The sequence below is a fragment of the Lupinus angustifolius genome, chromosome LG06 (genome assembly GCF_001865875.1).
Source record: "Lupinus angustifolius cultivar Tanjil chromosome LG06, LupAngTanjil_v1.0, whole genome shotgun sequence".
NCBI lineage: Eukaryota > Viridiplantae > Streptophyta > Magnoliopsida > Fabales > Fabaceae > Lupinus > Lupinus angustifolius.
The window spans coordinates 31,827,602-31,842,366 of NC_032014.1; the positions used below are offsets into that span (position 1 = coordinate 31,827,602).

Below are 14,765 nucleotides of genomic sequence, written 5' to 3' on the forward strand. Positions count from 1 at the left end.
AATTAATTACAATTGATAACAAATAAAGTAACATAAATTACGGGACAAAAAATGTGTTCTCTTTAACCTAAGAGTTGGGCCAACCAACCTTTTCATTTTAACTTAATTTCTAACTCAAGTAAATAAATTACATAATCATAAAAATAGTTAATTTTATTTATCTTTACGATCTTCTTAATGCTATTTATAGATGTTTTTCTATTTTAGGATTATTTACCATTTTTATAGACTTGAATGAAGATCTATAAATTGTTCCTTCATATGAACAAACATGCAGATATTATTGGTTTCTTCCACTTGCTCCCTAAAGAGATCAATTTTGGGTCCATGTATATTTGCATCACTGGCTCACATGTTTTCCTTAAATATTGCTACCTCTCCTCACATGTTTTCCTTTCAAATTCAATAAAACTTAGCCTAAATTGCTGTCTTCAGTTACTTCAAATAATTTTTTAATTTAAATCATATTTTGTTGAATTTGATCACACATGCATAAATCAAAATGTGCACTTATATTTAACGTCACTAGGTTTATTGAGCTATGCTCACTAGTGTATAATTAAGTATAATCAATTTAACCAATCATTCATTTGGTTTAATTTCTATGACATTCCCAAAATGTTTATTAAGGTAAGTCACCATGGTCTGAAGCGTGTGAAATTGAAGGTTTCTAAAATTCTTCAAAAACATTAAATTGGAACCACCAAATCTAGATGATGAAAAGAATCAAACCTTCCCAAAAAAAAAATGATACTAAGACAAACAAAATATATTCTCATACAATGACATAAATTATCTCACAGTTACAAAAATTATGATACATGTTATATTTAATCATTTTCTTAAAAAATATTTTTAAGAATAAAATAAACATGATACATGTGTGGCTGAAAAAGATAATTTATTTACGAGATATTCTAAGTAGCAGTTAGGAGTATAATATAAGAGAAAAAATATAGGCACTGTATAAATTTGATACACTGATCACTGCATTATCCAACATTCATATTTATTATCAACTTTTCAAAAAAAATAATAATATAAATAAATGATGAATAATACACCGATGTTGTATTTATAATATCAGTGCATACATATAAGCTTGATAATATAAAGGAAATTGATTGGATTGGATGGTGCAGGTTGGGCTTCAGGTATAAGCAAGGACAAGAAAAGCTGTTGGTCCCAAAGTTCCATAATGGGTCCCACTCTCTTTCAGACATGACTCCATACTCAATAAATGCACCTTCATATCACTTCTCTTTTCCCACTAAAATATCTCTTATTTTAATCAACTTCTTTATTTTTAATTCATAATCTCACCTATCAAAATTTCAAGATTTATAACTCTAATCTCAAAACAACAATATATACTAGACACATGTTACTAGGGAACTAGTACATTGAGATAAAGAACTAAAGCCACTTCCTTGTTGTTTCAACTTTGAAGCATTGAAAAAAAAGTGCTTTCAGGAAGCATTGAAAAAAAAGTGCTTTGAGGAAGTATTGAAAAAAGTGCTTTGAGGAAGCATTGGTGCTTTTTATTATACAATCATAGTGGGTGGTTTTGAGCTTCAAACTCATAAAAAAGTGATTTTTATACCAAAAAAGTGCTTTGAGGAAGCATTGTTGCTTTTTATTATTCAACCATAGTGATTATGGGCTTCAAACTCATAAAAATGTTGAATGTGAAAGTGGTGTTGCTGCTGCTAGCATCTTCACTTATTGCTTTTGCTACAGCTTCTGTGTCATATGATTCCAAAGCTATTACCATTAATGGCCAAAGAAGGATCCTCATTTCTGGATCCATTCATTACCCTAGAAGCACTCCTGAGGTATCAAATGTGCTTCATGGTCCTTTCAAAGTCTTGATTTTTATTCTTGTTTTCATCAAATGGGTCTCTTTGAGTTTATTCCATTTTTTGGTTTTGCCTTATTTACATTACTAAGTTGTTGATTTTTTTGGGTTTTAGATGTGGCCAGATCTTGTTCAGAAGGCTAAGGAAGGAGGCTTGGATGTGATTCAGACTTATGTATTCTGGAATGGGCATGAACCTGAACCTGGCAAAGTATGGAATAAACAATAATAATTATAATATAATGGCTTCTAGTTTTGATTGCACTGTTAAACATTGCTTGGATTTGTTATGAGTCTAATTAGTCTGAAATAATCAATGTTCTTTTTTTGGTTGATGTAGTATTATTTTGAGGGTAACTATGATTTGGTGAAGTTCATAAAGTTAGTACAACAAGCAGGCCTTTATGTTAATCTCAGGATTGGTCCTTATGTTTGTGCTGAGTGGAATTTTGGGTAATGAAAATGCTCATTTCCTATTGAAATTGACAAAAAAATCTTGGTGCATGTCAAGCTATAAATTATTAAGAACTTTACTTGATTGATTTTCAGGGGTTTCCCTGTTTGGTTGAAGTACATTCCAGGTATCAGCTTCAGAACAGACAATGGCCCTTTTAAGGTGAGACTTCAGAAATAGTTAAAAACAATCGTAAACTTTTTTCCGTTTTCATTGACGCGAGACCTTCTAATTTCGTTTGATTTTGGCATTGTCATAATGAAGTTTCAAATGCAAAAATTTACCAAGAAGATTGTGAACATGATGAAAGCAGAAAGGTTATATGAGTCTCAAGGAGGTCCAATAATTCTATCACAGGTAGACTGAAAATGCTGCTTGCTTTGTACTTAATTCAATCACTTGCTTTAGATTATGCTGTACATTTTATTTATTAGCTTGTTATTTCTTGACTAGAGTGGATATGTGTAGTTGTGTACTGAGACTATCACCTTTTCTATCGGTGATTTTGTACAGATCGAAAATGAATATGGACCTATGGAGTATGAAATCGGTGCTCCGGGTAAATCTTACACTAAGTGGGCAGCAGATATGGCTCTAGGACTTGGTACCGGGGTTCCATGGATAATGTGCAAGCAAGATGATGCTCCTGATCCTATTGTAAGCTCAGACATTATTACCTCTTATATACATGTTCATTACTTTCTCGCCGCTATTTGAAGCCTCAATTATCGTTTTCTTGATGCATTCCTTTATGTTGTTTTCAGCTTCTAATTTCGATGTAATTTTTTCTTCAGATTAACACTTGCAATGGCTTCTATTGTGATTATTTCACTCCAAATTCAGCTCACAAGCCAAAGATGTGGACAGAAGCTTGGACTGGCTGGTATAACAAAATTCGTAGATTGTATTTAATGCCTTGTTACTTACTTTTTAGGTTTCCATAAGAATAAAAGACATACGAGCTAGATATATCACCTCACTATTCTTTGCCTCTATTCCTCTTTTATGCTTTGAAGGTTTACGGAGTTTGGAGGTCCAGTTCCTTATCGACCTGCCGAAGACTTGGCATTCTCGGTTGCAAGGTTTATACAGAAAGGGGGATCATTTGTCAATTATTACATGGTAACTTCATTATTTGTTGATTTCGATGTGTAGGTTCATTCTTTTTTAAATATTTAACTAAGCCTCTTTATTTCGTTCATTCCAGTATCACGGGGGAACAAATTTTGGTCGCACTGCTGGTGGACCCTTTATTGCTACAAGCTATGATTATGATGCACCTCTGGATGAATATGGTAAACACAAAGGATCCAATACCTGATATTATATATATATTTTCTGCTTTATGCAAGGAATAAAGTTCAATATATAATCCGTGCAACCTTCTCTCTAGCTAAGTACCTTGATGCATAGTATGGTTGAACATTGCACTGTTACTTAATTTCGACTAAAAATCCAAGTCAAATTTTCATCACATAATTGTGAGTCCTGTGAATAACGAATACGGTGGTGTAATATTGACCAAAAATTGCTGCTGCAAGCAACTATTTTGGTTTGTCTTTTTCTATAACTCGGATTATAGAATAAATAATTGACTATTCAGCTTCTTCTATGACTATTGGTCGGTCCATGCCTTAGAAATGCTCCATTTATCCTCTTGCAGTCTTACTTTTGTTTCTTGTATGATTGTGAGTTATATTATTTCCTCTCTTTGCAGGACTACTCAGGCAACCAAAGTGGGGACATTTGAAGGATTTACACAGAGCAGTAAAACTCTGTGAACCTGCTTTAGTAGCGGCAGATCCCACGGTAACACAGATCGGAGACTATCAAGAGGTATGTATAACTTTACTTAGTTATGTGTGAATTGTCAATCCTATCTGAAATGCCTTATGACCAAACTGAATTTCTACCTTTAACGTCTAGGCTCATGTCTTTAAATCAAAGTCGGGAGCTTGTGCTGCATTCCTTGCAAACTATAACCCAAAATCTCCAAGAAGATTGTGAACATGATGAAAGCAGAAAGGTTATATGAGTCTCAAGGAGGTCCAATAATTCTATCACAGGTAGACTGAAAATGCTGCTTGCTTTGTACTTAATTCAATCACTTGCTTTAGATTATGCTGTACATTTTATTTATTAGCTTGTTATTTCTTGACTAGAGTGGATATGTGTAGTTGTGTACTGAGACTATCACCTTTTCTATCGGTGATTTTGTACAGATCGAAAATGAATATGGACCTATGGAGTATGAAATCGGTGCTCCGGGTAAATCTTACACTAAGTGGGCAGCAGATATGGCTCTAGGACTTGGTACCGGGGTTCCATGGATAATGTGCAAGCAAGATGATGCTCCTGATCCTATTGTAAGCTCAGACATTATTACCTCTTATATACATGTTCATTACTTTCTCGCCGCTATTTGAAGCCTCAATTATCGTTTTCTTGATGCATTCCTTTATGTTGTTTTCAGCTTCTAATTTCGATGTAATTTTTTCTTCAGATTAACACTTGCAATGGCTTCTATTGTGATTATTTCACTCCAAATTCAGCTCACAAGCCAAAGATGTGGACAGAAGCTTGGACTGGCTGGTATAACAAAATTCGTAGATTGTATTTAATGCCTTGTTACTTACTTTTTAGGTTTCCATAAGAATAAAAGACATACGAGCTAGATATATCACCTCACTATTCTTTGCCTCTATTCCTCTTTTATGCTTTGAAGGTTTACGGAGTTTGGAGGTCCAGTTCCTTATCGACCTGCCGAAGACTTGGCATTCTCGGTTGCAAGGTTTATACAGAAAGGGGGATCATTTGTCAATTATTACATGGTAACTTCATTATTTGTTGATTTCGATGTGTAGGTTCATTCTTTTTTAAATATTTAACTAAGCCTCTTTATTTCGTTCATTCCAGTATCACGGGGGAACAAATTTTGGTCGCACTGCTGGTGGACCCTTTATTGCTACAAGCTATGATTATGATGCACCTCTGGATGAATATGGTAAACACAAAGGATCCAATACCTGATATTATATATATATTTTCTGCTTTATGCAAGGAATAAAGTTCAATATATAATCCGTGCAACCTTCTCTCTAGCTAAGTACCTTGATGCATAGTATGGTTGAACATTGCACTGTTACTTAATTTCGACTAAAAATCCAAGTCAAATTTTCATCACATAATTGTGAGTCCTGTGAATAACGAATACGGTGGTGTAATATTGACCAAAAATTGCTGCTGCAAGCAACTATTTTGGTTTGTCTTTTTCTATAACTCGGATTATAGAATAAATAATTGACTATTCAGCTTCTTCTATGACTATTGGTCGGTCCATGCCTTAGAAATGCTCCATTTATCCTCTTGCAGTCTTACTTTTGTTTCTTGTATGATTGTGAGTTATATTATTTCCTCTCTTTGCAGGACTACTCAGGCAACCAAAGTGGGGACATTTGAAGGATTTACACAGAGCAGTAAAACTCTGTGAACCTGCTTTAGTAGCGGCAGATCCCACGGTAACACAGATCGGAGACTATCAAGAGGTATGTATAACTTTACTTAGTTATGTGTGAATTGTCAATCCTATCTGAAATGCCTTATGACCAAACTGAATTTCTACCTTTAACGTCTAGGCTCATGTCTTTAAATCAAAGTCGGGAGCTTGTGCTGCATTCCTTGCAAACTATAACCCAAAATCTTATGCAAAGGTAGCATTTGGAAATATGCATTACAACTTGCCTCCTTGGTCTATAAGCATTCTTCCTGACTGCAATCACACGGTTTACAACACCGCACGGGTGAGAAAAAACTTTACGCAAATTTTACTTCAGATGACTAGTTCAGTCGGTTATAAATGTAATTTATGTTGGAGATTTGATTATCAAAGAGCTTGACCAATCATATGTGATTGAATGGATTTAGTGACTTCATATATACAGTTATAGTTTTATCTGCAAGATTGGCATTTTTATCTATAAAAGGAAAAAAATGATATTTTATCTTTTTCAGCTAAAATTTCGTTGACAATGACGAGAATGCTATTTTCTTTTCAAGAAATTTTTTGTGGAGATTTCAGCCAAAATAATTTTTTGCAAAATCTCTGTACAGATTGGTTCTCAGAGTGCACGGATGAAGATGACTCGTGTCCCTATTCATGGAGGACTCTCTTGGCAAGCATTCAATGAAGAAACAGCTTCTACCGATGATAGTACCTTCACCATGACTGGCCTGTTGGAGCAGTTAAATACAACAAGAGATTCATCTGACTACCTGTGGTACTCCACCGAGTGAGTAACCTTATGATACAACTCCGCGGTCTTCTTTCCTTGTCAATCCGTAGCTAGAAAACTTACTTGATAAATCTTATTATTCATTCAGGTTTTTTAACTCCTTATACTTGCCTTGTCGTTTTTCTTGACAGTGTTGTGATTGATCCCAAAGAAGGATTTTTGTGGAAAGGAAAGGACCCTGTTCTCACAGTACTATCTGCCGGGCATGCTTTGCATGTTTTTGTCAATGGTCAGCTATCAGGTGAGCAACATAATGCTGGGTTAAAAAATTTAAGTAATACTCATTCGACTACTAAGAACAATCTCGGTGCTTTTGGAATTATTCAAAATCTTCAACTATTAATCACTGTATTTATTCTTCGTAAGATCCAAAAGGAAGAAGCTATAGTCCCTAGAACTAGTTGATGTATGCTTTTGAGGATTCAAACAATTAGAACATTTCATGAAATCAATCTACGGAGTCTTTATCAAGTGATTTACCCAATACTTGATTTGAAAAATAAAAAGCATGGGTCTAGTTGTCGTTCTTGCTTTATCTTTTCCTTTCTTCTTAAGGCAGTCCAAATAAACTATTTTACATAGGGTGGTTATAAGTATTCAGTAGCTTTGTTATTGATACATTGAGCATATTATTCTCCTTCTTTTGATCAGGATCTATATACGGAAGCTTAGAATTCCCGAAACTAACATTTAGTGAGGGTGTGAATCTCAGAGCTGGTGTTAACAAAATCTCTCTTCTAAGTGTTGCAGTTGGGCTCCCGGTTTGTTCTCTCTCTCTCGCACACACACATAAAAATTACGTTGTCATATGAAGTTGCATGTTGCGACTTGCGATCATAACTATGTTATTCACTTGCTGCCTGTTATTGAAATGCAGAATGTTGGTCCACACTTTGAGACATGGAATGCTGGTGTTCTTGGTCCAATTTCATTAAACGGCCTCGATGAGGGGAGAAGGGACTTAACTTGGCAGAAATGGTCTTACAAGGTTCTTTCTAAAACATTCATCGTGCCTTCTCTTTCTTCTGCTTGATTTAGCTAGAAATTCATTTGAATGCATGTTTTATTTAGGTTGGTCTTAAAGGCGAAACCTTGAGTCTTCATTCTCTCAGCGGAACTTCCACAGTGGAGTGGATTCAAGGGTCTTTAATTTCTCGAAAACAGCCATTGACTTGGTACAAAGTGAGTATATATCACAATGCCTCTAGCCCTCTATAACCTTCAAAAGTTACAAAAACTTGTATAGTCTTTGCTTAATTTTTTATATTGATCTGTTCTTGATATGGTACTCTTTTTAAAGCACTATATTAAGTAGAGAGGTTTTCTTTAAAAGAATACACATTACTTTCTTTTCGGTTGCACTTGTTGAAAGGCTGAATTTTTTAGTAACATCATTTCTTTTATGATATTGCAGACTAATTTTGATGCCCCTGCTGGAGATTCACCATTTGCTTTAGACATGGGCAGCATGGGCAAAGGTCAAGTATGGCTAAATGGAAAAAGTCTCGGCCGCTACTGGCCTGCTTATAAAGCATCTGGTACCTGTGATTATTGCAGCTATGCTGGAACTTATACCGAGACTAAATGCAGAAGTAATTGCGGCGAGGCTTCACAAAGATGGTGAGAAATATATAAGCTTGCTTTGAATTTTTGTTAATGCTCATGAGAAAGTGTAGACAGAGTAATGACTGCATGGTAATTTCAGGTATCATGTTCCCCATTCATGGCTGATGCCAACTGGAAATTTATTGGTTGTGTTCGAAGAACTAGGTGGCGATCCAAACGGGATATTTTTGGTTAGAAGGGATATAGATAGTGTATGTGCTGATATCTATGAGTGGCAGCCAAATCTTAGAAGTTATCAGATGCAAGTTTCGGGCAAAGTTAGAAAACCTGTGAGACCGAAAGCACATTTATCATGTGGACCAGGGCAGAAAATCTCATCAATCAAATTTGCTAGCTTTGGTACTCCATTAGGGTCTTGTGGAAACTTCCTTCAAGGTGGATGTCATGCTCACAAGTCATATGATGCATTTGAAAGGGTATTGCTTTCTATTTTCTCTTTTCTTTCAAATAGTTTCTTGTGGTGGTGGGAGTAGGGAACTAAAGACATCTTTTTCATGTGTTCTTTTGCAAGTTTTAAAGCTTTTGTTCAAGAATCTCTGAGGTAGTATTTGGTGCACATAGGGCTGACAATGAACCGAACCAACTCGATATTCGTTCGAAATTCGATTTATTATTTAGCTCGATAAACTTGATTCATGAAACAAACGAGTTCAATTTAGCTAAAATTAAACTCGCTAAATAAACGAGTCTAATTTGAGCTAAGTACAGTTCAACTCGTTAGGTTCATGAGATGAATGATCATATATACACAGACATACATATACATGTAGAAAATTGATTAAATATATAATCATCACTCGAGCTGACGAACTAAACCAATCGAGCTAATGAGTTGAACTAAACAGTTCATGAACTCTTAATGAACTAAACCAAATCGAGTTAGTGAGTCGAACAATTCGCGAGCTCAAACCGAGTCGCGTTCGAGCTGGAAAAATATCTCCTATTGAACTCAAGTTGAGTCAATTCTTATTGAGCTTATCCGAGTCGAGCCTAAGTTCTGCTTGTTTCTAGCCTTAGGTGAACAAATAGAAATGGATGGAACAATATATCTTGTTATGTCTCTGTAGTTCCACCCCTTATTCCATTCTATTTGACATGTGAACCAAAATGTTGTGAGTTCAATTCTACAAGTCAATTGATCCATTTATGGTTACTTTTACTTGGTTCATTTCATTATTCACTAATGATTTGTTTTTGCAGAATTGTATTGGACAAAACTGGTGCACAGTAACATTGTCACCTGAAAATTTTGGAGGAGATCCATGTCCAAATGTTATGAAGAAACTTGCAGTAGAAGCTATTTGTACCTAATCATTTCAACCTCAAAGTAAATTGATCAAATGTTCCACAGTGATTTTTTATGCAATTCAATACAGGATTTTAAGTCTCTATCAACTAAGTCTTCAATTCTAGATCAACATAATCATTTAATTTTGGCTTAAGGCAAGGTGAAGTTGAAGATAATACAACACACTAGCTGGTTGAAATTGCTGAGATGATTGTGGATATTTGTATATATATTGGTGGAAGCAATGTTAAGATTTGATTGATGCACAATGAGATTATACTAGTTGAGTCAATGTGTAAAATGTTTTTGTACAAGTGATATTCTAAAAAATGTAATGAATTCACAAAAATATTATATTTAAACATCCACTTCATTCATTTTAATCTTTTTATAATGAGAAACAAATTGTATATTCAAATATTCCGGACCACATCTTCTATCCCACATTGTATGTCACTTCATGTGTCATTAGTTGTGATTGGTTAAAAAAATATATTTAATTAAAAATTTAATTATTAAGTATTTTTCTGAACAATTACAGCTCATAGCACATAAAATGATATAATATTGTGGGACAGAAGATATGGTTCCCTGATATTCTAATGTTACAACTCAACTCAATTTAAACATCACTCTTTTGGTCTTTACTAAGGGATATGATTAGTTAATATCACAAACATTATTCGTTTTTTGATATTTAATGTGATCATGATTTTTTTTAATAATGTCATAGAAGTTTTGATTTGGAATATTGTTGGTTTCTATAGGGTTATTCTGTTTTCTGTGTCACATATAAATGCATACACGTATCCTATGTGTTACATGCATCATTATTAACTATCCATATCAATATGCATCATTATTGATTTATGAAATACAAATAAACATACTTTTTTTTGGGTACATACAAATAGACTAATACTACTATTATTATTAAGTTTTCTTAAATATTAATTAACTAGTGAAGATACTGTCTCTTTAAATCCAATAATAGATTGACACCAGGGTCACTATGCCTTTAGAAAAAGTTCCAGGATTTTGACATTTTCATATCTAACTTCACTATTATAATAAAAATATTTCGATTATGTAAGCCATAATTTTTAAATTTTAATATTATAATACCCCTCTTATCTTTTCATAACATGATTTTTGTTGTGATCTTATGTATAGATCTTTTAAAGTTTATGTATCATTATTTTTTTTGATGGGCAAATAGTTTCTTTAGGACAAGTACATGGTGTGGGACTCGTTTCATTAAAACTTTAAATATGAATCTAGGGATAAAGTGAAAAAAATTAATTTTTTTTATATAACCAAAGTTTATTCCATTACTCAATGAATAAGGAGTTTATCTTTTTGGAGTGTATAAATATCTTTCTGAACAAATGTCGGTTCAAAGAAATTAAACTTGTAATATTGTAACATATTTGAATATCTAATAAAACTTTACAACACAGTCAACACTATACCAATATTATGTTGGTGAGATAATTTAATTTAATTTTTAACCTTGAATAATAATTTGATGATAAAAGAGAATAGTCCTAAAAGGCAAAACCTAAACCAAAAAAAAGGCAAAAACAGATTTTTATAAGGAAAAGGAAAATTAAAAAGAAAGATGAAGTAAGGAATAGAAACCTTTGAAAGCGCCTTAACTGAAACTGAAACAAAAGAATAATGTCTTTCAATTTTTCAATTTCTTTGCTTCTCTTCTCTCTCCTCACTTTCTCTCTCTACATGAACCATTTCTTCTTCTTCTTCTTCTTCTTCTTCTTCTTCCATGGCTACTCCTTCACTTTCTCATTTCATTACCTTCCCATTTTCTTCTTCTTATTCTTCTTCCTTTTCCTTCTCTTTGCTTCATTTTCACTTTTCAAAAAACGGTTCTTTAAAAACGCAAATGGGTTGACCCAAAACCCGAAAACCATTGATTCTAGCCATTCTCCTTCACGACCCGGCGAAAATGACGATACCCATTTCACAAGTTCGGTTCTTTTGGAGGTTTTGCCTTCTGATTCTTCCAAATGGGTGACCTTGTTTGATGACCCGAATTCGGCGTCTTCGGGTTCCGGAGAGAATTACAGTAAGAAGAAAAGGAAGAAGGCGAATAAGAAGAAGAGAATGAATTTGGGAAGTGAAGAGAGAGAAAATTCGGGTTTGGATTATGGGTTCCGGTTTGAACCGGGTTGTTTTTACCCGTTTACTTCTTCAAGTAGTGCCATGCAGAGGAGGATCAAACAACAGTATGATGAACTCGTTAGATGTAATGAGTCAAAGAAACTGACACTGCCTCAGGTTTTTTAACTTTTTCTTAGCTTGCACTTTTGTCTTTTTTCAGTTGATGCATGAATCATGTGTCAAGTGTGGTCCACTGCATGAAACTCGTACTTAGTGGGGTCTGAGAAGGATAAACGTACGTTGCAGCAGAGATACTATTTCCAGGATTTGAATATGTATGAATCATGTGTATTTGAACTTTTTTTACTATAGAAATTCATTTGTTAGACTTATGAATTGACTAAACCTTCCATTGATCAATTCTATACTCAAAAGACTATACTGCCATATAGTTCATTCAAAGTATTTTGTTACAAATTTTAATCATTTGAAAGATTTAAAATATCATCAGTTGCTCTTAGCTACCAGTTAAGTACTCAATTTGATATCAATAAGGTGTTGGTCTAGTGGTGTAAGGCCCCGCTTGATACCAAAAAGTCAAGAGTTCGATTCCTTGGAGGGACACTCACACACCCCGAAAGAGATTAGTTCCTTACCCAAAAAGGTGATCTTGGTAGTACAAAACAAATAGTACTTCAATTTGACACTGTTTTTAATCTTCAAAAACTTAATTGTTGTTAAAAAATATTGAAGTACCTATCTGATGATACCATAATCTATTGAATACTGAATTGAGGGTTACTCAGTATGAATTTGTTTACTACCATGTCCTGCCAGTATATAGAATTAAGTGATACAAAAGGCTCTCTTGTACTAGTTTAGTCTATGTTAATGATTTTCATGGTTTTGAAATATCTCTATTTGTAGACTCTGTATATGCTATTGAATTTTGTAACTTCTCTGAAGGAAACTGATAAATTTTATTTCTTAGCTTTATGTACTCTTACTCATTTTATATGTAAGCAGTACATATTTTATGACAATGTTAGGTAGTTTTGCGGACAATGGGTAGTAACTTAAGTCCTGGGATGTAATCTTTAGTTCTTCACCCATTTACGTCACATGAGCAAAGCTTAATGTGCCCCTCCACGTATCGTGTACATTGATTTGTGAGTCAATTACCGCTTGAAGTCTGCAGAGTTTTCGGATGATCCGCTATCTATAGTAAATGTGCTGTTGTTTATTGCGATTGTTAGTTTGGTAATTTATTGAAGCTATCAGACATGTTAAGCATTCCTTCAAAATAATAAAGCCTGATTTTTTCTACTGTGTTTCCAAAATTAGATTGGATCAGTTTCTGACAAAAAAGGATGAGACAAGGATTGTTCAAATGAACAGATAACATAAATAAGAGATTAAACACGATTTGCAACGTTATCATTCTCTACATTACTACATTAGATGGATTCATAGATTTTCCAAGGAACAATCTCTTTCTTTGGTAGTTTTTGCTTTATATTTTACATTCGTCGCTTGTGTTTGTTTTAAAGACCATGGTGTGTGGTCCTTTTCTCATGGTACTTGCAACTTAATAATAATTTTCTCATGCAAAATGAGATTGGAACATTTAATTTATTTAAATGCAAACACCTTGAAGATTTAATATTCTTGTTCTTTTATGATGCAGGTTGTGGAGTTTGCTAATAGTTTGGTTGGTGTTAGGAATGAGCTACAACACAAGTATGTCCAAATTTATTCTATAGCAGTTTCTTGAGATAGTTTTTCTCTCTATTTTATTTTTACTCGGGGAAACTTTTTCCTTGTGATATTGGAGATTTCTATATATTTTTGCAAGTATGATGAACCGGCAAACGCCTAGCCTGGTAGTTGCAATATATATCTGCTCATATTGAAGATTTCTTGGTTGTGACTTTCTCTTCTTATTTGAATAAATTATTATATGACACCCTACCCTTGTGGAATTCATATTTAAAAATTAAACTCAGATTGTTTTGGTGTGATGTGCAGATTTAGATTTTGCTATGCTGTGTTATTCTGATTGGTTTTATTTCCCTCTTATTGTACAGAGCTGCTGTTATTCAACGTAGATTTGTAATAACAAAAGCTTTACTATGCAAGGCAGACCGATCAACTTTCGACCGCTTACGCCAACAGGTAGGGTTAGATAGCAAGATGTTCGACATGAGCCTTTATGGGCATCAAATAGGTGACACCTTCGATGAGTATTTAATTTTTTTCATTTCAGATATACAAGCTGGAATTAGAGCAAAAACGATTAGAGGAGGATGCTTTTGTTTATAACTCGCTTCAACAACAACTTAAACTCTCACCAGCATACCAACAAGTATTTTCTCTTTAATTTTCTAACAACAATATGTAAATGTTGATAAACATCATAGCATGGTTTCTGTTCATGAAAAATCTTATATATGGATATGCTAATTATGTAAACTTCTCCACAAAGATGCTTGAAATTGGAGCTTGCATGGAGAAAGCGAAATCGTGTGAACCGGAAGAGAAGTTAGATGATGAATTTGATGACATTTCTTTTGAAGAATTATTAGCACAAGAAAAGAAGGATTCATTTTGGTTAGTTTCATTTTGTTCTTTCTTCCCTTGGTGTTTTATTAAATCTGTATATTCATAGGAACCTCTTCTCTTAAATGTACAATAACCACTTTTTCTTGTGTATTTGAACAGGCAGAAAAATGGGAAATCAAGAATATGCTCAAGATAATTACAGAACTAGTTTTCTTTACAGTAACCAGAGTTAGTTTAGTATGTAAACCCAGTATCTATAAAATTGTACTGTGTCTGGAATGCTCTTTTTGGTTCTTTGCATGTGCCATTTTTGGTTGTTTTTGGAATATAGTTTATACAACTTGAGTTTCTTTTATGATCTTCTAGTTAGTTGAAATCTAAAAAGATTCAACTCTATTTATGAATAAAAAATAAATCACTGGTTCTAAATATTTATGAAGAGAATGGTCTCTTTTTTTTTTGTGGGAATCCAAAACAATAAATAGTGGTATTTGCTACCATATTTCAAGTTTTCAACCAACATAAGACTTGTTGACAAAGAATTTGTAGTTTTCAGGTAAGAAA

General features: G+C 33.7%; 2 protein-coding genes across 4 annotated transcripts; both read left to right on the top strand.

Annotated features, from left to right (window-relative positions):
• Positions 1,403 to 9,840, top strand: LOC109351252 (beta-galactosidase 1-like). Of its 3 annotated transcripts, XM_019592661.1 has the most exons (22): positions 1,407 to 1,460; positions 1,605 to 1,835; positions 1,974 to 2,069; positions 2,199 to 2,311; positions 2,408 to 2,474; positions 2,577 to 2,612; positions 4,322 to 4,378; positions 4,535 to 4,678; positions 4,816 to 4,904; positions 5,038 to 5,143; positions 5,229 to 5,316; positions 5,739 to 5,857; positions 5,948 to 6,112; positions 6,423 to 6,601; positions 6,736 to 6,845; positions 7,256 to 7,365; positions 7,482 to 7,592; positions 7,676 to 7,786; positions 8,019 to 8,224; positions 8,310 to 8,646; positions 9,431 to 9,560; positions 9,600 to 9,840. In XM_019592661.1, exons 2-21 carry the CDS (start codon positions 1,659 to 1,661, stop codon positions 9,539 to 9,541), a joined length of 2,532 nt encoding a protein of 843 aa, XP_019448206.1. In that variant the 5' UTR covers positions 1,407 to 1,460; positions 1,605 to 1,658; the 3' UTR covers positions 9,542 to 9,560; positions 9,600 to 9,840. The 3 variants fall into 3 exon arrangements, with proteins under 3 accessions (XP_019448207.1, XP_019448206.1, XP_019448204.1); XM_019592659.1 differs by having other exon boundaries at positions 9,431 to 9,840; XM_019592662.1 differs by lacking the exons at positions 4,322 to 4,378; positions 4,535 to 4,678; positions 4,816 to 4,904; ... (1 more) ...; positions 5,229 to 5,316; positions 5,739 to 5,857 and adding exons at positions 2,826 to 2,969; positions 3,107 to 3,195; positions 3,329 to 3,434; positions 3,520 to 3,607; positions 4,030 to 4,148 and having other exon boundaries at positions 1,403 to 1,460; positions 2,577 to 2,669; positions 9,431 to 9,840.
• Positions 11,153 to 14,628, top strand: LOC109351256. Its single transcript, XM_019592666.1, has 6 exons — positions 11,153 to 11,816; positions 13,327 to 13,379; positions 13,727 to 13,814; positions 13,906 to 14,004; positions 14,125 to 14,249; positions 14,361 to 14,628. The coding sequence occupies exons 1-6, from the start codon at positions 11,199 to 11,201 to the stop codon at positions 14,395 to 14,397; spliced, it is 1,020 nt and encodes a 339-aa protein (XP_019448211.1). The 5' UTR covers positions 11,153 to 11,198; the 3' UTR covers positions 14,398 to 14,628.

Coding starts and splice junctions, on each gene's coding strand:
- LOC109351256 (XM_019592666.1), top strand. CDS start 11,199: ATGTCTTTCAATTTTTCAATTTCTTTGCTTCTCTTCTCTCTCCTCACT. Junction 11,817..13,326: donor AGAAACTGACACTGCCTCAG/GTTTTTTAACTT, acceptor TTTATGATGCAG/GTTGTGGAGTTTGCTAATAG. Junction 13,815..13,905: donor TCGACCGCTTACGCCAACAG/GTAGGGTTAGAT, acceptor TTTTCATTTCAG/ATATACAAGCTGGAATTAGA.
- LOC109351252 (XM_019592662.1), top strand. CDS start 1,659: ATGGGCTTCAAACTCATAAAAATGTTGAATGTGAAAGTGGTGTTGCTG. Junction 2,970..3,106: donor ATGATGCTCCTGATCCTATT/GTAAGCTCAGAC, acceptor TTTTTTCTTCAG/ATTAACACTTGCAATGGCTT. Junction 3,608..4,029: donor TGCACCTCTGGATGAATATG/GTAAACACAAAG, acceptor CTCTCTTTGCAG/GACTACTCAGGCAACCAAAG.